At 41.8% G+C, this 26,823-nt stretch overlaps 2 protein-coding genes across 2 annotated transcripts; both read right to left on the bottom strand.

Annotated features, from left to right (window-relative positions):
* Nucleotides 1-9,205: 9,205 nt before the first annotated feature.
* Nucleotides 9,206-10,129, bottom strand: LOC115457915 (olfactory receptor 11H6-like). Its single transcript, XM_030187613.1, has one exon. The coding sequence runs from the start codon at nt 10,127-10,129 to the stop codon at nt 9,206-9,208; it is 924 nt and encodes a 307-aa protein (XP_030043473.1).
* A 15,567-nt stretch (nt 10,130-25,696) lies between these two features.
* Nucleotides 25,697-26,620, bottom strand: LOC115457916 (olfactory receptor 11H6-like). The gene has a single exon (XM_030187614.1). It carries the CDS (start codon nt 26,618-26,620, stop codon nt 25,697-25,699), a length of 924 nt encoding a protein of 307 aa, XP_030043474.1.
* Between the last annotated feature and the right edge of the window lie 203 nt (nt 26,621-26,823).

The following is a 26,823-nucleotide window of genomic DNA, read 5'->3' as shown; positions in this document are numbered from 1 at the left end:
CGAAATATGAAAACACCAGACCCTTAAGAGAGAAACTACATTGGCTACCACTAAGAGAACGCATTGCGTTCAAGGTCTGCACTCTGGTTCACAAAATCATACACGGTGAAGCTCCGGGGTATATGTCAGACCTCATTGACCTACCAACCAGGAACTCTACTAGTTTATCACGTACGTTCCTGAATCTCCACTATCCCAACTGCAAAGGAGTAAAATACAAACTAACATATGCATCCAGTTTCTCCTATATAAGCACGCAAATATGGAATGAATTACCAAAATACATAAAAACAACCCATGACATAATTAATTTCTGTAAATTATTGGAAACCTATCTATTCAAAAAAGCATACCACAATAATCTATCCTAATTGCCAGTTAACAAATTTACACTGGATCTACACAATGACCTAACTCTCTATTTCCTAATTGTCCGAACTAATTTTATCATGATTTGAAGTTCATATTCCTGATTGTTCAAGCTAAATTATCACGTATGAAGTTTAATCCAATACCTTTTATTTCTTATTATGAAAATGAACTTTCCTTAACTGAATACCTAATCCACTCTGTCTCCTCCACCTTAACTATGTATTTCTCTTTTCCGGAATTGGTGATCACCATTACGGAACAATGTAAGCCACATTGAGCCTGCAAATAGGTAGGAAAATGTGGGATACAAATGCTACAAATAAATAAATAAATTTGTGCTTGGCGTTTCAATGTTGATGTATTTTTAGTGTTTTATTTAGGCACCATTGAATTCAATTTATATAATTTAATTAAATTACTGCTAACACTGAACATTGCTATAGAGGTACTAGACATAATCAGCTATGTAATTATAAAAGAGAATCCCTGCTCTAAAGTACCCATGATTTATTCAAGATAAACAAACAGGAGAAATGTTGCTACTTACAGTGAGTGAGTCTCCATGGTGTAATGAAGTTTTGGGCTACTCTTGAAAGCAGATGGATAAAAGATTTGATTGGAAAGATGATGAAGTTGGCTCATGAATCAGACTGAGACTCTCCTTCTTATTTCAGCAGAACTCAAAAGGCAATGACATTCCCCATCTCATCTTTTTAAAGGGTTTGATCTCTTGTAGCATGGCAGTCCCAGAACAAATAAACTGCAACTCTTAGATCATCAAAGTTTCCTGAACTTTTAGAAGAAGTGCTGTGCCCAGTGGAGATCATTAATTCTTCTGTAATTATGTGGATAGCTTAGCCCAGAAAGTTTTTTCCGACTGCACCAAATAAGTTGGTTGAAGATTAATAGTTCAGTAACTCTGGGAATGGGTACAAGTGAAGGGTGGGGAGGGAGTAAGTACAGGAGCTACAACCCCTCCCAAAATCAAAAAAGGGTACACCACAAACTGATCAGATACTCATTTATGTCCTGGCTGAATATCGCCTAGAACCGGCCAGCATGTTACTAGTGTCCTTCCCTCCCTCCCACTTCTATGACAAGGCTCAGGTCCTGCCTCCCACCCCCAACAAAGCTCATATCACCCACTCCCCACCTCAAGGCTCAGATACTCCCTCCCTCCCCTCTGACAAGGTTCAGGCCCTTTTCCCCCTCCTCTGTCAAAATAGACCCCATGATCCTATCTTTACCACATTGGTGGTCCAGTGGGGTGAAATGGGCAGGTCAGAAGCCCATTCATTCCTGCCCCTAATGGCTCTGTCTTTAAAATGGTCATCATGACCTCTAGACATTTTTGCAATCTTTTCAAGATGCAGCTGCTAGGGGCAAAAGCCATTGGACCACCAATGAGATGAATAAAAGTCCAGAAAGCCTGTGGGAAGGTAGGGAGAGAGGAAGAGCCTGAGCCTTGTAGTGTGGAGAGTGGGAGGTGTTCAGCCCTGTCAGAGGGTCTTTAATGACGTGGTTGACATTGATAACATGTTGGCCAAAAGTCAATGCCAGCACCCATCAATGAATACTACTGGCACCTGCATAACTCCCAACTCTTACCTAATTCCATCCCCGTAATGCCCCTGTGCAGCCCAATTGCTTTGAATATTGACCAGAATGTATCAGCTGATAACTAGAGCATATTATTGAGCAACATTGAAAAGTATTGTTCTATAAGGTGTACTGTTTGAGCAACTGTGTGTCCTTATATGGAAACCTGACCCCTAGCAGCTCCTATCAGTAGTACAGAGAAACCATTTTGAACCCAATTTCAGAAGGAGTGGGACTGCTTCTTCTCCTTATCACTGGACCATTTCACTTTTGGTAAATCCTGAAGATAGGTGGAGGTCAGAGGGAGGGTCCTGAGTCAATAGATGCTTGGTTTGAGGACAAGTAGGTGGGGCTTTATTTCATGTAAGGACTTGGTAAGTAGATTTGTTGGATCAGAGGATCTGATCAAGGGATGTGGCTTAGAAATAGGACAGGGGCGTATCTGCATGGGGATACAGGGGTCTGGGCCCCTGCAGGTTTCACCCTGGACCCCCCTACCGCCACCAACCCTCCCCCGCCGTTGCCGTGGGTACCTTTGCTGGCGGGGGATCCCAACCCCCGCCAGCCGAGGTCCGCTTCCTCCTGCCGCTTTTAAGTTCTTCTTCGTCCTAGGCTCCGTCACTCCGTGCTGTTCAAAGAAGCTGGCGCTGCTACCTCAATCCACTTTCGGAGTGTGACGTCGCTGCACGTTCAGGACGTCAGACTCACAGACTCAGTTTCTGTGAGTCTGACGTCCTGCACGTACAACGTGCAGTGACGACAGACTCCGAAAGTGGAATGAGGTGGCAGTGCCAGCTTCTTTGAACAGCACAGAGTGACGGAGCCTAGGACGAAGAAGAACTTAAAAGCGGCAGGAGGAAGCGTACCTGGGCTGGTGGGGGTTGGGGTCCTCCGCCAGCAAAGGTAGGTGACGGCGGCAGGGGGGTCGGAAATGGTGGCGGCGGGGGGGGGGCTATAATGTGCCCCCTCACGCTGGCTCCAGCCCCCGCTACCGCCGACTTTCAGATACGCCCCTGAAATAGGATCTGATTGGGGGAATGAAGATCAGAAGAGGAATCTGATCAGGGGGTTAGAATTTCAGAGCATCAAACAGGATCTGAGGGATCAAAACTGAGGTGAATTGGAAGTTAATTGGAGGATTAGGAGGTTGCCTGTGAGGGTTGATCAGAGACTTGGGGTAGTGTTTAGAGGTCCTGTTATGATGAGAGTTAGCTCTTGGGCATTGTTAAATACATTGGGTTGATAGTGTAGAAGGTCCATGGTATCAGCCCAAACATCTAACATGCTACCCAGGGGGTAACGTTCTGCAAAAGCAGATCATTCCTCGTGCATCTACCACACTCACTTTACACTTGATGGACATTTATTTTTGCTGTTAATGTGCGATAAGTACAAAACACTATCACACTTTAGAAAAAGAATTCCACATGATTTGTTTTTTTCTTTTAATGCGCTTTTCAGCCAGGTCTTTGCATAAGGTATTAAGGGAGTCATTCTCCTTAATCCCATGTAATTCATGTCCATTTCAAAAATTGTGGCCTTACTTCTTAATTGGTGGAACTTACATGAGTAGGTTTGTAGACTGGGAAAGTATAAGTGTGTGTGTGTGTGGGGGGGGGGGGGTTATAAAATTGACATTTCCACGTGTAAGTACCTGGACCTTTCCATGGAAGCTGCCGGCTCCTTGCTGATCATTTTCTCGATGTATATCCTTGTAAAATGGCCACACCCACTGTAAGTGCACATACGTGTGCAGTCTTGCAGTTGTTTTAGAAAGGTCTCTACGTTGGCAAACACATTCTTGGAAAGGGAGAGAGAGAGCAATTTTTAAACTTGAAAGGGGGGTAGAGGCTACAGCTGCCCAGGAGCGCATGGTTCGGACATTTAGGGAATCCCAGTAGAGAGGTTTCAACACTGCAGAAAGTAATCTAGGTGTGCTTATTGCAAATTATCCCCTTCAATTTCTTTTTTTTTTTCTTTCATTTTTATTGTTATTTAAATTATGAATTAACAAACATAAGTAACCAAGCAAAACCTACTTGTACGGAAAAATCTAATTTCCAATTAGACTGTGACCATTAGCATGTGACTCCTTACCAGGGCTTTTTTTGAGGGGGTACTGAGTACCGGCACCTTTTCCATTGTCTGCTAAAATTGACCTATGGTCCCCATGTTTTAATGAAACAGCTGAGGCCCTACACATCAATTCTGCCTTGTCATAGATTCTGTGAGTATTTGCAGGGGGCCTGGCTATTGTGGGGTGAGTACCTCAATTATCACCCCACACCTGAAGGGTGGCCTGGCATTTGAGGACCAGCACCTTTTTCACTAGAAAAAACACACTGCTCCTTACCGACATCTGGGTGGGAAAGGCTCCTGTCTAACCACATGCTGATTGGTTAACACGCGGCGATGCAGTTACGCTAACTGATTAGTGCTGGTCACGCCTACTCTCTGCTCCCAAATATACCCCCAGCGCTAAAAAGTATTTTCTGTTTTTCAGCACGTGGGAAGTGCGTGCCGATCCCCAACTACTGCGGGACGCATCTGTGTGCCCCACGGTGGGCATTTTTATCCTGCGGTAATCACACAATAGAGCTTCTTGCAGCTTATTAAAAGGACCCTTTAATGCACAACCTACACATAAAAAATAGAAAAATGCCTTATTTACTACCTTGATACAAATGGGCTTAGCATGTGAGAAAGTCCCAAGTTAGGACACACTAAGCCCAGACTTTGCCACAGCTTAGTAAAAGAAAATCCCTAAATAAATATATCTAGAATTTGATGAGCACACAGCATGCAAACCTTACATTGCAACTCCCCAAATTAATAAGCACGTATTAACAAATCTTAAAACAAAATTGCAACTTTTATATAAATACATACATACAATAAGTACCAAATCAATGAAAAACGGGTGTAGGACTTCAAACTTCACCAGACCTGGACAGAATGGATAAATAGAGTGAAACGGTAACTTGATTACAAAGATATCCACATATTATAGACCCAGGAGAAGGAAAGTGTAATTTTCCTATGATTTTTAAAAAATGTTTTTGTATTTGTTCCTATGATTTGTTTTTATCTCTCATGTGCAATTTGACACTTTTTATCATTTTCAAGTTTTGTTTCTACCTGCTTATTAATTTGGGGAGTTTCAAAGTAAGTTTTGCATTTGGATTCATTCGTTCCAAGTATACATGAATATTTGATTTTAGGTTTGGTATTTCAGTTTATCAAGTTCCTGACCCAGCCAGATTTTAGCAAAACATGGTTATGTCTGGCAATTGTATTTGAATCCTGGGAGTTTTTATGAATTAATAGACATTTCTTGTTCACAAGATCTGCTTCCTGTGTTGTTTTCCACATTTGATCCAGGGGCGTATCTGAGGTTCGGCGGTAGGGGGGGGGCAGGGGCTAGAGTGAGGGGGCACATTATAACCCCCCCTACCGCCGCCCCCGCCCGCCACCGCCGTCGTCGTCGTCAACCCTCCCCCCCTACCGCCGTTAACCCTCCCCAGCCTACCGCCAGCCCTTTCCCCGCCTACCGCCGTGACCTACCCCGAGGTCCGCTCCTGCCGGCTTTTTAAACTATTACTTCAGCTGGCAGGGGACCCCAACCCCCGCCAGCCCAGCCGAGGTCTTCTTTAACTTCTTCATCCTCGTGCTGTTAAAGCTGCATGATGCATCCTTCCAGTTGGACGGAGTTTGACGTCGCAGCACGTTGACGTCCGTAAAACATGCTGCAACGTCAAACTCCGTCCAACTGGCCCCTGTGGCCCCACGCAGATACGCCCCTGATTTGATCTAGTGGACTGCTTCCCTTGCTGTTTCCTTGCATTGGGCCTAAAAGGTGTAGCCTAATACTCTCAGGCAGCATCTTGAAGGGACAATGGTACTGTCACCCTCTATCTGCAAACATTAGTAGCATGCACCAATCAGAAGCTTCACCCCCAAACATCATATGTACCCACGATCAAAAGCTCCACCCCTAAACAAACCCCCCCTCCCCCCCCATACGCATAGTTGGTCTCTGGGCCAGAGCGATCCCAGGTTGCTCCTGCCCTTGCTGCTGCCATCATGGCACTTTCTTGCTATAGACTTTTTGCTATGGGGAAAACCACTACGTATGCCTGAGATTGGTAACATGGAATCTTGCACCTCTAAGAGTCTGCCAGGTACTTGTGTTCTGGATGGACGCTCTTAAAAGTTTTTATGTTCTCTCTTCCAGATCCAGTCTGGACCTAACAAACATTTCTCCCCTGCATGCTGTATATGTCTTCAGTCTTGATTTTATGACAGGCTTCCAGTTACTTACCTTATTGTTCCATGGCCAGACCTTTTCTATTCCAAATTATTAAACATCTCGTACATTTTCATTGTAAATATCCTGAAAGCCTGACTGGCTGTGGTGTCCACAGGATAGGTTCATGAGGCACTGGTTTAATATATACAAGGCTCCTGAAGTCATGCATTGAACCACAATTTCTGCTTACGTTGAATACAATTCATACCTGAATGAAGATGACCCAAAGATAATGTAGACATATCAATAGTATGTTTGGATGTGTGTTCAGAAAAGGGAAGGGAAGAGAAATGGGATTTGATATACTGCCTTTCTGTGGTATTTTACAACTACATTCAAAGTAGTTTACATATATTCAGGTACTTATTTTGTACCTGGGGCAATGGAGGGTTAAGTGACTTGCCCACAGTCACAAGGAGCTGCAGTGGGAATTGAACCCAGTTCACCAGGATCAAAGTCTGCTGTATTAACCACTAGACTACTCCTCCACAGGAAGAGAAAATAGCGTTAAGGGACCTTTAAACTATTTGTTTATATGAACAAAGTTTTTGGACACCGGAGAAACACTTTGAAGTTACAATGTAAGAAAACAATGATAATGGGTAAAAACCAAATTGGCCAATCCAGTCTTCCCAGTTAAGATTCTACCACTTTGGTAGATAAGCAAATACATTCTCAACTGCAAATTAACATAAATGCTCTCATCCTGCGTTTTATCTTTTGCATGACCTTTCACCAACTACTGTCTTCCATATTCTTTCCCAAGTATGAACAAAATTTGTTAATAAACTAGACTGTTAGGAGTGGAATTGTGTTTGGTATCAACTCTGAAGATGAGAACTAGAGGTCCATTGGTTCCTAATGATTTTTTTTTATCAATATTGGGTCCAGGGCACTGTTGATTCTAGTTGGAGAATTGGTGAAAGAGACACTCTTTCTTCCATGGATGTTTTGTGTTAGATATGTAACAGACTTAAGATGTGGCATTTATCAATGTTAAAGGGCCAAGAATATAACGCTTAAATGTCAGTAATTGTTGTCTTAGATGAAAATCTGGGTATGTTTAAGAAATATTCTGAATCTAGAAGTATATCGTCATCTGCTAGTGGATACAGCCTTCAAAGATTTGAAGCTGTCTGGACCAAACAGATCGAAATCAACTCTAAAAAAATATATATAAAAAATAAATTCAAGTAAAACAAAGTTTATTTTATAGCTTTCTAGTTAGTACAGTACATTAGAAACATATTGGTGTGGAAGTAGTTTAGATCTGTATATCAGAAATATGTTTAAGTACGATTTCAAAAAGAAAGGGAAGGTAAACATCCCTCTGAAACCCTCCAAAATAAGACAGAAGAAAGGAATAGGGATCAGCTGGCAGGCTCCAAACATGGGTCAAATATAGCTGGGAGTTGAAGTATTGTTAATATATATATATATATATATATATATATATATTTTTTTTTTTTTTTTTTTTTTATTTTATTATGTCCAGAGGTATGGTACAATAGAGCAGACTCAACACGGAGCCGTGTTTTGGCAATTAAACGCCTGCTTCAGGATTTATTATCTCTGCTCCATATTAGACGTAAATCACAATTTGCACTTTGTAACTCTGAAAGATTACAACTACTTCACCAGGACTGTACTAAAATGGCACCTTGGTGCTATTGAATTGTGTCTCTGCTGCTGACACAGCATTATCTTAAAGCATCATGGCGTACGGAGTAATAATATGCAAATACATGTAAAGCAGCTTATTATTATATACATTTTATAATGGATCTCATGATAAACATTGCAAGCCATGTTGTAGCTCAAAATATAACCCCAACTAAAGGTGTTTTTTTTTTTTTTTTAACCGCAAGGCTACTTATAGGCACGATATATTAGCTAAAGGTGCAGGCAAGGTCAGAAGTGACTGAAGATTTCTCCTGGCCAGGGATCAGCTATAACAACAGGAACATTCTGGTAGGTCCACAGGAGTTGGGGAGTCTTTAGGTTATGAGACGTTTGAGCTTGGATGCTCATAATGTTCAGGGAGGTGGAAAAGGTGATCGGGATGGGGTGAGTGATGTTTTGTGGTGGTTAGGATGTGGCCTGGTATCATTGGACAATATTTTGAGGTCCAGTGTTCCAGATCCACTGGAATAATGCTGCATGTGAGGTGCCTCACAAGCAGCATTATTCATTCACAATAAGAGTCAGCAACCTTCATTACTGAAATTGGTTATTCCCATGGTTAATCAAGGTGCAGCAAAAGCCCACTTTTTACAACTCCTTGATATCTACCCCCCTTAATTGCAGCACTTACATGTACAAGTTTGTAAAGTAGAGCAGCTGATTACATGTGGTAGTTGTAGAATCCCCAACTCCTACATGCAGATCTCCTACATGCAGAACTGCCAGGTCCATGTCATTCACTTTTCCAATGTACATATTCCTAACATGGCTTCTAGAAACCAAGAAGTAGCTAGATCAACAGGACCCATGTGCGTAGTACATTTTCCAATCACTAGTCTTTTTAAAGGCTTGATTTGGTTTGCTCTTTCTTGTGTTGAATTTCATCCACTATTAAATACCCATTTTTTATTATTCGTCTCCTTGGGTTTTTTTGGAAGTGTCCTGTTGATCACCCTACTTCTTGGTTTCTACATTTTCCCTCATAGAGGATCCAGTTTCTCCACTTCGGTGGTTGCTTTTTGTTTTGTTTCCTAAATGACTTCTGCCATAATGCACTTGCTCGCAAAATACGTGTGTACTCTTTTTTTTTAAATTCTACTGGACTTGAGCTTCTCAATTGCAAACTCTATGTTGTATTTACACTGGGTCTTTTTATGTTATGACTAGTTGTGGGGTCCCAGGGACAGTGAGAAGCATTTTACTAAATATATATAATACAGACAAGCAGAAGAATACATTATTTTACAATCGAATCATCTTTTTCACAACCTGCAGGACCTCCTTATTCCTTAGGGTGTAGATAACTGGATTCAGTAGAGGAGTCACAACTGTGTAGAACACAGTTACTACCTTATCTAATGGAAACGGATGATTTCCTGAAGGCCTAATATACATATACATAATACATCCAAAAAAGATGGACACCACAATGAGGTGGGAGGCACAAGTAGAGAAGGCCTTACGGCGACCAGATGCGGATGGGATTCTTAATATGGTTCGTATAATGAAAGCATATGAGATGAAGGTAAAGAAGGAGTTACTAAAGACAAATAGGGCAATATATACAGTAAAGATCACTTCTGTTGAATAGTTCCTCACACAAGAGAGTTCCAGGAGAGGTCCTGGATCACACAAGTAATGATTAATCTTATTCGGGCCACAGAATGGCAACTTTGAAATTAATATTATAGGAAACAAAGCCCAGAGGTATGAACCAATCCAGCTAAAGGCAGATAAGAACCAGCATTTTTTAGTACTCATTAACACATTGTAGTGGAGAGGATGACAGATGGCTAGATATCGATCATAACCCATGAAACTGAGAAGAAAATGCTCAGTTGCACCAGAGCTGAAGAAGAAATAAAATTGTATAAAGCAACCTTTGAAAGAAATAGAGTTAATTCTAGACAGTAAGCCAGATAGCATTTTGGGGACTGTGCTGGTTGTGTACCAGATTTCAACGAATGACAGATTACCAAGGAAAATGTACATAGGTTTATGGAGGGAAGCGTTGGACCATACCAACATGATGATGGATAAATTTGCAGTCAATGTAAGTGTGTAGGTTACCAGGAGCAGTATAAAGAGAATATACTGTGTACCACCGCTGACGGTGATTCCAAGAAGAATAAATTCTTTCACATAGGTTTGATTTCCTTCTTGCATCCTGTAAATATTTAACCTGAAAGTCATAAGAAAAAAAATAATTAAGAATTCTTTTTAGTAAAGGTCGTTAAGACCTTAACTCAAGTATATTGCACGTCAACAGGCTTTATTACCTTTTGCATGTGCTCTCCCACACGTTACTGATTTTTTAAAACATATATATTTAGGAGGGGAGGGGGGTGTCCAGGTAGACAGTGGGCATGGAAGCATTAACTAGATAACGCACTAACCCCTGATTCTACAAAACTCATCAAACCTTGCACGCAGAAATCATTAAAACACTTTTCAAAAGCAAAACACACAGGAATGACTTGAAATTTGAATCACTTCAGATAAGAAGAAAGAAGTGAAACTGCCCACATAGCAGGTCTCCCACTGGGTGTGTTGTCCTTGCAGTCTCTGTACGTTACCTGTATCACTGTGCTGAAACATTTTAGGTTTCCGAGTGGTTTTAAGCAGAGAATTGTGATCACCATGCTAGTCTAGTTCAATATGTAGAAATAAGAGTAATACCTTTTTTAAAAAACAATATTTTTAAATATTGAAATTACAAATTCACAAGTTTTCACTTGCTAAATCAATACAGAAAAGAAAAACCAAGGGCCCTGTTTACTAAGGTGCCCTACGGTTTTTAGGGTGTGCTAAAAATTAGCACATAATAACTGTGTAGATGCTCATTGGAATATTATGGGCATCTACACGGTTAGCAGGCTCTAATGCTTAGCATGTGTTAAAAACACTAGCGTGGTTCTAGCGTGGCTTAGGAAACATGGCCCTAAATATCGAAGAAACAAATATACAATTAAATCTTTCTTTATTAGGCTGAAATGTATTTGTCTCCTGAACAAGTATTTGAGCATTATCTAAGCTAGGACCACTCCCAGTGAGGTTATGTCGACAAATCCCATTCGCTTTGCAAGGGCTTTGTCGGCATTGCCGTGCGGGAACCAGTAGCATGACTTCATACATGAGGCCCCTTATAAAGAGAGGATAACTCTTGAAAGCTTATCGAAGATACATTATATTAATCCAATAAAAAAGATTCATGTACAAATATGTGTATTTGATAAGGGGAGGTGGGTAAACATTTCTAAAATGTACAAATATATTTATTTATTAGGATTTATTTACCGCCTTTTTGAAGGAATTCACTCAAGGCGGTGTACAGTAAGAATAGATCAAACATGAGCAATAGGCAATTACAGCAGTACAAATAATCAAGTAACAATACAAACTATGGCATGGAGGGGCATAATCTTACGTGGACGCCCATCTCCATGGGCGACTATCTCTGAGGACGGGTACGCAAAGGGGCGTATTTTCAAAAAAGATGGGCGTCCATCTTTTGTTTGAATAATACAGTTGATGCCGGGCAAATGCATTGGATTTGGGCGGATTTGAGATGGGCGGTATCGGTTTTCAGCGATAATGGAAACTGAAGGCGCCCAGCTCAAAAACGAACACATCCAAGGCATTTGGTCTTGGGAGGGGCCAGGATTCATACTGCATGGGTCCCCCTCACATGCCAGGACACCAACCGGGCACCCTAGGGGGCACTTGTAAAAATTTAAAAAAAAAACAGTAAAATACCTCCCAAGTCCATAGCTCCCTTCCCTTGGGTCCTGAGCCCCCCAAACCCCCCCCCCCCAAAACCCACTCCCCACAACTCTACACCATTACCATAGCACTTATGGGTGAAGGGGGGCACCTACATGTGGGTACAGTGGGTTTTGGGGTGGGTTTGGAGGGCTCCCATTTACCACCACAAGTGTAACAGGTAGGGGTGTGTAGGCCTGGCTCCACCTGCCTGAAGTGCACTGAACCCACTAACCACTGCTCCAGGGACCTGCATACTGCTGTCATGGAGCTGGGTATGACATTTGAGGCTGTAATACAGGCTGGAAAAAAAATGTTTTTAAAGTTCTTTTTTTTTTGGTGGGAGGGGGTTAGTGACCACTGGGGGAGTCAGGGGAGGTCATCCCCGATTCCCTCCGGTGGTCATCTGGGCAGTTGGGGCAAAAGTGGCCCAAATTCTCGCTACTGCCGCCCTTCTTTTTTCCATTATTGGCCGAGGGCACCCATCTCTCCTCAGCCAATAAACACGCCCCAGTCCCGCCTTCACCATGCCTCTGACACGCCCCGTGAACTTTGTCCATTCCCACGACAGACTGCAGTTGGAGGCGCACAAAATCGGCTTTTCGATTATACCGATTTGGGCGCCCATGGGAGAAGGGCGCCCATCTCCCAATTTGGGTCGGAATATGGGCACCCCTCTCTTTCGAAAATGAGCTGGATGGTATACTACTTACAATGACTACACAATACGAAATAGAACATTATAATTGGTAGTGAAGAGTAAGGCAAAGTTGTAACATATGGATGAGTAAGAAAGTAGGAAGAATTAGAAAGTAAGGTGACTGATTTGAAGAAAGTTGTACATGAGGTCAGAGAGATGGTTAAATATCACCTCAGCTAGGGTAAGAGTGGATAAACATGTCCTGCTGCAGTATGTGCAGCCCAAGTCAATCCTTGTTTATGTGAGTGAGACTAACAAGTTAAGTTACTTCTTCCATTAAATGCTTGGTTGAACAGCCAAACTTTCACCTGCTTCCTGAAGTACAGATAGTCTTGTGTATTCTAAAGAATACAATGAGAAGTCTTGTATTTTTTAATTTTAAACTTTCAAAAGCAAGGTGATGCATGTGGGAAATAAGAACCCGAATTATAGCTACGTCATGCAAGGTTCCACGTTAGGAGTTACAGACCAAGAAAGGGATCTGGGTGTCGTTGTCGATAATACAATGAAACCTTCTGCTTAGTGTGCTGCTGCGGCTAGGAAAGCGAATAGAATGTTGGGTATTATTAGGAAAGGTATGGAAAACAGGTGTGAGGATGTTGTAATGCCATTGTATCGCTCCATGGTGCGACCGCACCTTGAGTATTGTGTTCAATTCTGGTCGCCGCATCTCAAGAAAGACATAGTAGAATTGGAAAAGGTGCAGCGAAGGGCGACTAAAATGATAGCGGAGATGGGACGACTTCCCTATGAAGAAAGACTAAGGAGGCTAGAGCTTTTCAGCTTGGAGAAGAGACGACTGAGGGGAGACATGATAGAGGTATATAAAATAATGAGTGGAGTGGAACAGGTGAATGTGAAGCGTCTGTTCACGCTTTCCAAAAATACTAGGACTAGGGGGCATGCGATGAAACTACAGTGTAGTAAATTTAAAACAAATCGGAGAAAGTCTGTCTTCACCCAACGCATAATTAAACTCTGGAATTCGTTGCCGGAGAACGTGGTGAAGGCGGTTAGCTTGGCAGAGTTTAAAAAGGGGTTAGACGGTTTCCTAAAGGTCAAGTCCATAAACCGCTACTAAATGGACTTGGGAAAAATGCACAAGTCCAGGAATAACATGAATAGAATGTTTGTACGTTTGGGAAGCTTGCCAGGTGCCCTTGGCCTGGATTGGCCACTGTCGTGGACAGGATGCTGGGCTCGATGGACCCTTGGTCTTTTCCCAGTGTGGCATTACTTATGTACTTATCTTGGAACAATGCTGGCTTTGCATAATTAGGAGGAAATACTATAAAGGGGTCTTTTACTAAATTTTAGCTTAAGTTATATGCAGCAGGGGCCCATTTTATTCCTATGGGCCCTGATGCAGATAACTCAAGCTAATCTTTAGTAAAAGACCCCGTAAGTGAATGCCTTCTGTTTGGTGTCCTGATGGAGCAGAAGAAGTGCTTATTCAATAATAACATCTGCGCACCTGTGTTCATTGACAGAATACAATGGTAAGCACATAATGGGGCTCCTAAATGTACAACACAACCATTAACGCCAAGCCCATGGCAGGCATTAATGTGGACGCCTAAGGCAGAATACAATGTGGCCCTTTTATTAAGGCATGCCAAAAAATGTCCTGTGCTGGTGTAGGCACATGTTTTGGATGTGCTCGGGTCCATTTTTCAGTGAGCCTGCAAAAAAGACCGTTTTTGTGGCCTAAAATGGACGTGCAACAAAATTAAAACCAGCGCGTGTCCATTTTCATCCTGAGACCTTACCGCCAGCCATTGACTTAGTGGTAAGATCTCATGTGTTAACCAGGCAGTAAACGTCAGTGCGCGAGTACACTGCCGATTACCGCCGGGTAAGCTCCCCACAGTAGAAAATTTCTACCGCATGTTTTGGACACGCATTAAAAATAGAATTACCGCCCGAGTCATGCGGTAGCCAGACAACAGTTCCAATTTGATAAGCGTTGGATGTGCATAGGCGCCTACGCACAGTAGTGAAAGAGCCGCAACTTCTACTATTCTGTACGGTGTGTGCATAAGTGGTATCCTCGACCGTGCCTATCACATGCTCTACCTATATGTATTCCCCCTTGAATTTATGCACTATCCCTGGATTACGTATATGGCACCTAGAGTTACATACACTAATCACTGCACATAGCCAAATTGTTTGCATTACTTAGTTGAGAAATGAGCCAATCGGTGCCAGTAAATGGATGTTAAAAATTGTTGGCGCTAATTGGCAGTAATTAGAATTTACCCAAACAACTTGCTAAGTGTATTCTATAAAGTAATGCATGCAACGTCTACCGTTCATATCTCAAAAAGGGATATGGCTAAGGTAGGAGCACTAGACGTGCTGTGGGCATTCCTAGAATTTACAAGCAGTGTTATAGAATAACCCATCCCATGCCTAAAGTTAGGAGTTGGCATTTATATCAGGTTTTCATTGGCATAATTTCTTGTGCCTAAATTCTAGGTACTTGGACGTGCTTAGGTGTTATTTGTAAACCGTACCTAACATTAAGTACGGTTTACAGAGTACGCCTAAGAGTGCTTTTTATCGGCACCAGGTTTTTTTTGCGCCAAATGTAGAATTTAGTCCCATAACTATGTAGTACACGTATTCATACCAGCAGATCAGTATAATGTCAGTATAATATCCAAAAAGACTTTATTGAGGATACCGTGTATGAAACAAATGCCCGACACAGGCCGTGTTTCGCCCAACAATAGGGCTGCGTCAGGGCTATAATAAATAACAAACATATAAGATCTGCTGGTTTGTTTTCCACGTTGGATTTTGCAGATCGTTTGCCTTGTTGCTTTCTGGTTCACTTATTCATATACATGACACTTTCCTGCATATTTACATGCACAAGGCATGTGTAACTGCATGCACTTAGTATAGAATTGCCCTTTTTTGAATAATTTTTTGTAATGGATTTCAGATGATGATTTTTCAGGGCTTTTGATCTAGTTATTCTTCTCTCTCTCTCTCTCATAAAAACTCATTCTAACTCAACAGTGTTTAACGATAAACTGGCTCTTCATAGGAAAATCAAGCAGATAGAAAATTACAATAGGCGTTTGAACCTTCATATTGAATTTCCCAAAAGTACCGGAATTACCTATAGACCTATTTAAAAGGTACTTGTTTGAAAATTTAAAGATTCCTTTGAATGCTATTTCTCCGATAAATAAGATTTACTATCTTCCTAAAAGACCTGGGAAAAATGATGGGGAACACAGGCCCGAAGTTGAAAATATTGATCTGAACAATTTATCTGCAATTCTGGAACAATCGATAGATAATGCACTAGAGAGAGCTACTTTACTAGTCTGCTTTGTATTTGAACAAAGATCTCAATAACATCTTAAGACTTTACTTTAATCATTCTAAAGAACTGTTTCGAGGTGGGAAAATTTGGATCTATCCAGATGTTACTAAAGTGACTCAAGATAGGAGAAAGACTTTCTTGGCCATGAAGCAGCAAGTGCTTGATCTTGGGGCTACGTTTTTCTTTGCTTATCCATGTAAATGCTTGATACGATTGGGAGATACTAAGTACATATTCTATACACCTGAACAATTAAAAGTTTTTTCTAGATTTGAAAACATTAAAGTAATGTTGGATAAGTAAAACATAGAGTCCCCACACGTAGCCTTAAATATGTTAGAATTTCCTAAGATACTCCTATATTTTCCTTTCACGTCTCTCAAAATGTGGTCTAAGAAAGCTGAAATACTTATAGTTCTGATTTTTTTTAATTTTCCTTATTAATAGTTTCTTATGCTGTGTTGCTGTTAACAAGTGAATGACTTGTAAAGAATTGTAAAAATAAATAAAAAAAAAACCTCATTTTTAAAATGGAGGTCATAAATGGCCATGCACAAATAAAAAAACATTCACATGCAGCAATTTCCTATCTGAGCCCTTACCGCCTCCTATATCAAAGGTGGTAAGGGTTCACACATTACTCATGCAGTAACGGACAGTGAGTGGGAATGGGCATGTACTGCCCGATTACTGCTAGGCACGCCCCCCCCCCAATGCTAGAAAACCAGCGCCCTGATGCGCCCAGCAGTACTGCTGTTTTCCTGCATGCTACCTGCGCAGTACCTCTACTGCGTTTGGTAAAAGGGACCCTTAATGAATGTAAACATCAGTTTAACTCTTGTGAACCTAAAAAAGAATGTGTGTTGCGATAACTAACAATGATTAAAGGAAATGTGTGGAATGAATGGATAAAAACCATCAACAATTAGGGTTAAACCCGGTTGAACCAAAAATGAATTGTCAATTCTTGATTTGTGCTCGGCGTTTCAATGTTGCTGTATTTTGTAGTGTTTTATTTAGGCACCATTGAATTCAATTTATATAATTTAATTAAATTACTGCTAACACTGAACATTGCTATAGAGGTACTAGACATAATCAGCTATGTAAATATAAAAGAGAAGAAGACACTGTGGTACTTACTGTGAGTGAGTCTCCATGATGTAATGAAGTTTTCGGCTATTGTCAACTCTTGAAAGCAGATGGATAAAAGATTTGATTGGAAAGATGATGAACTTGGCTCATGAATCAGACTGAGACTCTCCTTCTTATTTCAGCAGAACTCAAAAGGCAAAGACATTCTCCATCTCAGCTTTATAAAGGGTCTGATCTCTTGTAGCACGGCTGTCCCAGAACAAATAAACTGCAACTCTTAGATCATCAAAGTTTTCCTGAACTTTTAGAAGAAGTGCTGTGCCCAGTGGAGATCATTAATTCTTCTGTAATTATGTGGATAGCTTAGCCCAGAAAGTTTTTTCCGACTGCCCCAAATATATTGGTTGAAGATTAATAGTTCAGTAACTCTGGGAATGGGTACAAGTGAAGGGTGGGGAGGGAGTAAGTACAAGAGCTACAACTCCTCCCAAAATCAAAAAAAGGGTACACCACAAACTGATCAGACACTCATTTATGTCCCGGCTGAATATCGTCTAGAACTGGCCAGCATGTTACTAGCGTCCTTCCCTCCCTCCCACCTCTATGACGTCTCAAGCCCTCCCTCCCTCCCACCCCCAACAAAGCTCATATCACCCTCTCCCCACCTCAAGGCTCAGATACTCCCTCCCTCCCCTCTGACAAGGTTCAGGCCCTTTTCCCCCTCCCCTACCGGTCAAAATAGATCCCATGATCCTATCTTCACCACATTGGTGGTCCAGTGGGGCGAAATGGGCAGGTCAGAAGCCCATTCATTCCTGCCCCTAATGGCTCTGTCTTTAAAATGGTCATCATGACCTCTAGACATTTTTGCAATCTTTTCAAGATGCACCTGCTAGGGGCAAAAGCCATTGGACCACCAATGAGATGAATAAAGGCCCAGAAAGCCTTGTTTGTGGGGAGGAAGGGAGAGAGGAAGTACCTGAGCCTTGTAGTGTGGAGAGTGGGAGGTCTTCAGCCCTGTCAGAGGGTCTGTAATGGAGGGGTTGACGTTGATAGCATGCTGTCCAATAGTCAATGTCAGCACCCACCAATGAGTACTACTGGCACCTGCAAAACTCCCAACTCTTACCTAATTCCACCCCTGTAATGCCCCTGTGCAGCCCAGCTCCAAAATGGCTGTTTTGAGCTGATATTCCATGGCATCCTCAGCTAAGTACCACAGAATATCAGCAGTTAGCAGGCTCAATGTGATTTAAGTGGGCAAGAGTCTCTCTTGCTTGTTTAAATCGCTTTGAATATTGACCAGAATGTATCAACTGATAAATAGAGGATATTATTGAGCAATAGGGAAAAGTATTGTTCTATAAGGTGTAATGTCTGGGCAACAGTGTGTTCATATTTGGAAACCTGACCCCTATCAGTAGTACAGAGAAACCATTTTGAACCCAATTTCAGAAGGAGTGGGAGCAAAGCGGGACTGCTTCTTCTCCTTATCACTGGACCGTTTCGCTTTTGGTAAATGCTGGAGATAGGTGGAGGTCAGAGGGAGGGTCCTGAGTGGAGAGATGCTTGTTTTGAGGAGAAGTAGGTGGGGCATTATTTCATGTAAGGACTTGGTAAGTAGATCTGTTGGATCAGAGGATCTGATCAGGAGATGTGACTTAGAAATAGGATCTGATTGGGGAAATGAAGATCAGAAGGGGGGGGTCTGATCAGGGGGTTGGAATTTCAGAGCATCAAACAGGATCTGAGGGATCAAAACTGAGGTGAATGGGAAGTTAATTGGAGGATTAGGAGGTTACCTGTGAGGGTTGATCAGAGACTTGGGGCAGTGACGATCCTAGGTCAGCTGCACCCCCCCCCCATGTGCAGCATGACCCCCCCCCCCCCCGGCGCAATGACACCCCCCTCGGCGCTTCAACCCCCCACCCCGGGTGCATTTTTTGCTGGCTCCCTCTGCCCCAGAACAGGAAGTAACCTGTTCCGGGGCAGAGGAAGCAGGGAACCAGCGGAGCCGACAGGCATGCGGCTGCTCTCTGTACCCCCCCCAGCAGCGTGCAACCGGGGAGGACCGCCGCCACAGCCCCGCCCTTGGTACACTGCTGACTTGAGGTAGTGTTCAGAGGTACGGAATCAGGCGGCACCTTTTGGTGGGCAGCTGTCATGATGAGAGTTAGCTCTTGGGCATTGTTAAATACATTGGGCTGATAGTGTAGAAGGTCCATGGTATCAGCCCAAGCATCTAACATGCTACCCAGGGGGTAACATTCTGCAAAAGCAGGTCATTCCTCGTGCATTTATCACACTCGCTTTGTACTTGCTGCACATTAATAAACACTTTAGAAAAAGAATTCCACGTGATTTGTTTTTTTCTTTTAATGCTCTTTTCAGCCAGGTCTTTGCATAAGGTATTAAGGGAGTCATTCTCCTTAATCCCATGTAATTCATGTCCATTTAAAAATTTGTGGCCTTACTTCTTAATTGGTGGAGCTTACATGAGTAGGTTTGTAGACTGGGAAAGTATAAGTGGGGGGTTATAAAATTGACATTTCCACGTGTAAGTACCTGGACCTCTCCATGGAAGCTGCCGGCTCCTTGCTGATCATTTTCTCCATGTATATCCTTGTAAAATGGCCACACCCACTGTAAGTGCAAATACGTGTGCAGTCTTGCAGCTGTTTTAGAAAGGTCTCTACGTTGGCAAACACATTCTTGGAAAGGGGGAGTCTGTTCTGAAAAAAGGGGCTCCGCCTTAACCGGGATGGAACCAGACTGCTGGCACTGACTTTTAAAAAGGAGATAGAGCAATTTTTAAACTTGAAAGGGGGGTAGAGGCTACAGCTGCCCAGGAGCGCATGGTTCGGACATTTAGGGAATCCCAGTGGAGAGGTTTCAACACTGCAGAAAGTAAGCTAGGTGTGCTTATTGCTATTTAAATTATGAATTAACAAACATAAGTAACCAAGCAAAACCTACTTGTACGGAAAAATCTAACTTCCAATTAGACTGTGACCATTAGCATGTGACTCCTTACCAGGGCTTTTTTTGAGGGGGTACTGAGTACCGGCACCTTTTCCATTGTCTGCTAAAATTGACCTATGGTCCCCATGTTTTAATGAAACAGCTGAGGCCCTACACACCAATTCTGCCTTGTCATAGATTCTGTGAGTATTTGCAGGGGGCCTGGCTATTTTGGGGTGAGTACCTCAATTATCACCCCACACCTGAAGGGTGGCCTGGCATTTGAGGACCAGCACCTTTTTCACTAGAAAAAATCACACTGCACCTTACCGACATCTGGGTGGAAAGGGCTCCTGTCTAACCACATGCTGATTGGTTAACACACGGCGATGCAGTTACGCTAACTGATTAGTGCTGGTCATGCCTACTCTCTGCTCCCAAATATACCCCCAGCGCTAAAAAATATTTTCTGTTTTTCAGTATGTGGGAAGTGCATGCTGATCCCCAACTACTGCGGGATGCATCAGTGTGGCTGGCGGTGGGCATTTCTATCCTGCAGTAAGCACACAATAGCGCTTCTTGCAGCTTATTAAAAGGACCCTTTAATGCACAACCTGCACATAAAAAATAGAAAAATGCCTTATTTACTACCTTGATACAAATGGGCTTAGCGTGTGAGAAAGTCCCAAGTTAGGACACACTAAGCCCAGACTTTGCCACGGCTTAGTACAAAAAAAAAAAGGCCCTAAATAAATACATCTAGAATCTGATTAGCAGACAACATACGAAACTTACATTGCAACTCCCAAAATTAATAAGCACGTATTAACAAATCTTAAAACAAAATTGTAACTTTTATATAAATACATATATACAATAAATATCGTAAGAGCAAATTGTAACAAATCAATGAAAAAAGGGAGGGAGATGGCTTTCCTATCTGGTGTAGGACTTCAAACTTCACCAGACCTGGACAGAATGGATAAATAGAGTGAAAGATGTCCACATATTATAGACCCAGGAGAAGGAACGTGTAATTTTCCTATAATTTTTTGTAAGTTTTTGTATTTGTTCCTATTATTTATCTCTCATGTGCTATTTGACTCTTTTTATCAGTTTCAAGTTTTGTTTCTACGTGTTTATTAATTTGGGGAGTTTCAAAGTAAGTTTTGCATTTGGATTCATTCGTTGCAAGTATACATAAATATTTGATTTTAGGTTTGACATTTCAGTTTCTCAGTTCCTGACCCAGCCAGATTTTAGCAACACATGGTTATGTCTGCTTTTGACACTGTTGATCACAGCATACTTCTCGATACCCTGTCCTCACTTGGATTCCAGGGCTCTGTCCTTTCCTGGTTCTCTTCCTACCTCTCCCTCCGTACCTTCAGTGTTCACTCTGGTGGATCCTCTTCTACTTCGATCCCTCTGCCTGTCGGCGTACCTCAGGGTTCTGTTCTTGGTCCCCTCCTCTTTTCTATCTACACTTCTTCCCTTGGTTCATTAATCTCATCCCATGGCTTTTCCTACCATCTCTATGCTGATGACTCCCAAATCTACCTTTCTACCCCTGATATCTCACCTTGCATCCAAACCAAAGTTTCAGCGTGCTTGTCTGACATTGCTGTCTGGATGTCTCAACGCCACCTGAAATTAAATATGACCAAAACCGAGCTTCTCATTTTCCCCCCCAAACCCACCTCCCCGCTCTCCCCGTTTTCTATTTCTGTTGATGGCTCTCTCATTCTCCCTGTCTCCTCAGCTCGAAACCTTGGGGTCATCTTCTCTCTCCTTCTCTGCTCATATCCAGCAGATTGCCAAAACCTGTCGTTTCTCTCTTTACAACTTCCGTAAAATCCGCCCCTTTCTTTCCGAGCACTCTACCAAAACCCTTATCCACACCCTTGTCACCTCTCGTTTAGACTACTGCAATCTGCTTCTTGCTGGCCTCCCACTTAGTCACCTCTCCCCTCTCCAGTCGGTTCAAAACTCTGCTGCCTGTCTCATCTTCTGCCAGGGTCGCTTTATTCATACTACCCCTCTCCTCAAGACCCTTCACTGGCTCCCTATCCATTTTCGCATCCTGTTCAAACTTCTTCTACTAACCTATAAATGTACTCACTCTGCTGCTCCCCAGTATCTCTCCACACTCGTCCTTCCCTACACCCCTTCCCGTGCACTCCGCTCCATGGATAAATCCTTCTTATCTGTTCCCTTCTCCACTACTGCCAACTCCAAACTTCGCGCCTTCTGTCTCGCTGCACCCTACGCCTGGAATAAACTTCCTGAGCCCCTACGTCTTGCCCCATCCTTGGCCACCTTTAAATCTAGACTGAAAGCCCACCTCTTTAACATTGCTTTTGACTCGTAACCACTTGTAACCACTCGCCTCCACCTACCCTCCTCTCTTCCTTCCCGTTCACATTAATTGATTTGATTTGCTTACTTTATTTATTTTTTGTCTATTAGATTGTAAGCTCTTTGAGCAGGGACTGTCTTTCTTCTATGTTTGTGCAGCGCTGCGTACGCCTTGTAGTGCTATAGAAATGCTAAATAGTAGTAGTAGTAGTCTGGCAATTGTATTTGAATCCTGGGAGTTTTTGTGAATTAATAGACATTTTTTTTGCCACGAGATCTGCTTCCTGTGTTGTTTTCCACATTTGATCTAGGGGACAGCTTCCCTTGCTGTTTTCTTGCATTGGTCCTAAAAGGTGTAGCCTTATGCTCTCAGGCAGCATCTTGAAGGGACAATGGTGCTGTCACTCCCTATCTCAAAACATTAGTAACATGCACCAATCAGAAGCTTCTCCGCCAAACATCACATGTACCCCTGATCAGAAGCTCCACCCCTAAACAACCCCCCCCCCCCCCCCCAATAGGCATAGTTGGTCTCTGGGCCAGAGCGATAACAGGTTGCTCCTGCCCTTGCTGGTGCCAACATGGCACTTTCTTGCAGTAGTCTTTTTGCTATGGGGAAAGCCACTACTTATGCCTGAGATTAGTAACATGGAATCTTGCACCTCTAGGAGTCTATAGTAAAAAAATAAAAATAGGTTTGCATTTTTTACCTGAAATATCTATATATTGCTATAGTGCTTCTACCTTGCTCTAGGAGTCTGCCAGGTACTTGTGATCCGGATGGACGCTCTTAAAAGTTTTTATGTTCTCTCTTCCAGATCCAGTCTGGACCTAACAAACATTTCTTCCCTGCATGCTGTATATGTCTTCAGTCTTGATTTTATGACAGGCTTCCAGTGACTTATCTTATTGTTCCATGGCCAGACCTTTTCTATTCCAAATTATTAAACATCTCATGCATTTTCATTGTAAATATCCTGAAAAGCCGACTGGCTGTGGTGTCTCCAGGAGAGGTTCATGAAGCAGTGGTTTAATATATTCAGGGCTCCTGGAGTCATGCATTGAACCACAATTTCCGCTTATGTTGAATACAATTAATACCTGAATGAAGATTACCCAAAGATAATGTAGATACATCAATAGTATCTTTGGATGTGTGTTCAGAGCAGTAACAGAAAATGGATTTAAGGGACTTTTAAACTATTTGTTTATATGAAGAAAGTTTTTGGACGTCGGAATATCACTTTGAAGTTACAATGAAAGAAAACAATGACAACAGGTAAAAACCAAATTGACTAATCCAGTCTTCCCAGTCAAGATTCTTCCACTTTGGGTAGATAACCAAATAAATTCCCAATGCAAATTAACACAAATTCTCACATTCCGCATTTATGCCTATGTTTACTAATGTACGCTATAGGCACGTTAACGTTTTTAAAGCACGCTTAAACACCCATAGAGATGTATAAGCACGTTAGCATTTAATACAACTTAACTTTAAAGGTGCGTTAGAAACGCTAATGCACCTTAGTAAACATGCCCCTTTCTGTTTTACCTGACCTCTCACTCTTTACCAACTACTGCCTTCCATAATCTTTCCCAAATATGAGCAACATTTGCTAAGATACTGGGTTGTTAGGAGTGTTGTTCTCTCTGGTATCAGCTCTGAAGATGAGAACTAAAGGTCCATTGGTTCCTAATGATTTTTGATCAATGTTGGGTCCAGTGCACTGAGGATTGTAGTTGGACAATTGGTGAAAGAAAGACTCTTTCTCCCATGGATGTTTTGTTTTAGATATGTGACAGTCTTAAGTTGTGGCATTTATCAATGTTATAGGGCCAAGAATATAACGTTTAAATGTCAGTAATTGTTGTCTTAGATGAAAATCTGGGTATGTTTAAGAAATATTCTGAACCTAGAAGTATATCGTCATCTACTAGTGGATACAGCCTTCAAAGATTTGAAGCTGTCCGGACCAAACAGATCTAAATCAACTCTAAAAATATATATATAAAAAATAAATTCAAGTAAAACAAAGTTTATTTTATAGCTTTCTAGATAGTACAGGAAGACCATTACATTAGAAGCATATTGATATGGAAGCAATTTAGATTTGTATATCGCACATATGTTTAAATACGATTTCAAAAAGAAAGGGAAGGTAAAGATCCCTATGAAACACTCAAAAATAAGTCAGAAGAAAGGAGGAGGCAGGTTCAAACATGGGTCAAATATTGCCGGGAGTCAAAGTATTGGTAAAAATATATTTTTTTTATAATGTCCAGAGGTATGGTACAATTGATCAGACTCAACACAGACCCATGTTTTGGCAATTAAATGCCTGCTTAAGGAGTTTTCGCTACTCCATTCTTCATGTAAATCACAATTGCGCTTTGTAACTCTGAAAGATTACAGCTACTTCACCAGGACTGTAGTAAAATGGCACCTTTGTGCTATTGAATTGTGTCTCTGATGCTGACACAGCATTTATTTGAAGCATCTTGGAGTATAGAGTAATAATATGCAAATACATGTAAAGCAGTTTATATATATATGTATATATATATATATATATATATATATAATGCATCTCATTGTAAACATTGCAAGCCACGTTGAATCTCAAAATATAACCCCCAGCTAAAGGTGGGTAATTTTTACCACAAGACTATTGATAGGCACGATTTATTGGCTGAATGTACTGGCAAAAGTAGAAGTGGCTGAGGATTGCTGCTTGCCAGCAATCCACTATACCAACAGGGAACATTCTGGTAGGTCCACAGGGGTTGGAGAGTCTTTAGCGTGTGGTCTTTTTGAGCTTGGGTTCTCTTTATTTTCAAGGAGGAAGAGAAGGTGATCGGAGGGTTGAGCAATGTTTTCTGGTGGGGAAGACAGCACTCTGGCTCTTTCAAGATGCAGCCTGGGAGCACTGGACAATGTATTAAGGACCAATGTTTCAGAGCCACTGGAATAATGCTGCATGTGAGGTGCCTCCCAAGCAGCATTATTCATTTACAACGGGAGTTGGCAACCTACAATACTGAGGTTGGTAATTCCAATGGTTAATCAAGGTGCATTAAAAGCTCACGTTTACAGCTCCTCGATAACTACCCCCTTAATTTGCAGTACTTACATGTACAAGATCCTTAAATGGAGCAGCTGATTATATGTGGAAGTTGTGAAATCCCTGACTCCTACATCCAGAACTGCTAGGTCCATGCCATTCATGTTTTAAATACGTATATTCCTAAAACGGCTTCTGCCATAATGCACCTGCTTGAAAAATGCATGTGCAGTCTTCCAGGTATTTTAGAAAAGGCTCTGTAGCAGCAGATCTTTTTTAAAAATTCTACTGGAATCAAGCAGACCCCCAACCTGAGCAGCTCAATTCCCTGGGACTTTTTATGTTAAAATGGATATCCTGAAACCATGACTAGTTGCGGGGTCCCAACGACAGACATGAGAAGCATTTTACTAAATATATATGACATAGACAAGTAGAAGAATCGATTCTCACAATCGAATCATCTTCTTCACAACCTTCAGGACCTCTTTGTTCCTTAGGGTGTAGATTACTGGATTCAATAGAGGAGTCACAACTGTGTAGAACACAGCTATTACCTTATCTATTGGAAACGGATGATTCCCTGAAGGCCTAACATACATATACATAACACATCCAAAAAAGATGGACACCACAATGAGGTGGGAGGCACAAGTAGAGAAGGCCTTACGGCGCCCAGATGCGGACGGGATTCTTAATATGGTTCGTATAATGAAAGCATATGAGATGAAAGTAAAGCAGGCATTACTAAAGATAAATAGGGCGATATATACCGTAAGGATCACTTCTGTTGAATAGTCCCTCACACAAGAGAGTTCCACGAGAGGCCCTGGATCACACAGGAAGTGATTAATCTTATTAGGGCCACAGAATGGCAACTTTGAAATTAATATTACAGGAAACAAAGTCCAGAGGAATGCAAAAACCCAGCATGAAGCAGCAAAGAAAGAACATTTTTTAGTACTCATTAACATATTGTAGTGGAGAGGATGGCAGATGGCTAGATATCGATCATAACCCATGACACTAAGAAGAATATGCTCAGTTGCCCCACAGCTGAAGAAGAAATAAAATTGTGTAATGCAACCTTCGAAAGTAATAGTGTTAATTGTAGACAGCAAGCCATAAAGCATATTGGGGACTGTGGTGGTTGTGTACCAGATTTCAAGGAAAGAAAGATTGATCAGTAAAATGTACATAGGTTTATAGAGGCAAGTGTTGGACCATACCAACATGATGATGGATATATTTGAGGTCAACGTGAGTATGTAGATCACTAGAAACAGGGTAAACAGAGCAGACTGTGCAGTTCCTTTGACAGTGATTCCATGAAGAATAAATTCTTTCACGTAGGTTTGGTTTCCTCCTTGCATCCTGTAAATATTTAACCTGAAAGTCATGAGAAAAAGAAATAATTAAGAATTCTTTTTAGTAAATGGCGTTGACCTTAACTCGCGTTTATTGCCCATCAAAAGGCTTTATTACCTTATGCATGTGCTCCCCCACACATTATTGATTTTTTAACATATATATATATATATATATATATATATATATTTAGGAGGGGGGGGGGGGT

This window comes from Microcaecilia unicolor, chromosome 14 (genome assembly GCF_901765095.1).
Source record: "Microcaecilia unicolor chromosome 14, aMicUni1.1, whole genome shotgun sequence".
Lineage (NCBI taxonomy): Eukaryota > Metazoa > Chordata > Amphibia > Gymnophiona > Siphonopidae > Microcaecilia > Microcaecilia unicolor.
Note: the sequence above shows the minus strand (reverse complement) of the source record. Positions and strands in the feature narration are given on the sequence as shown.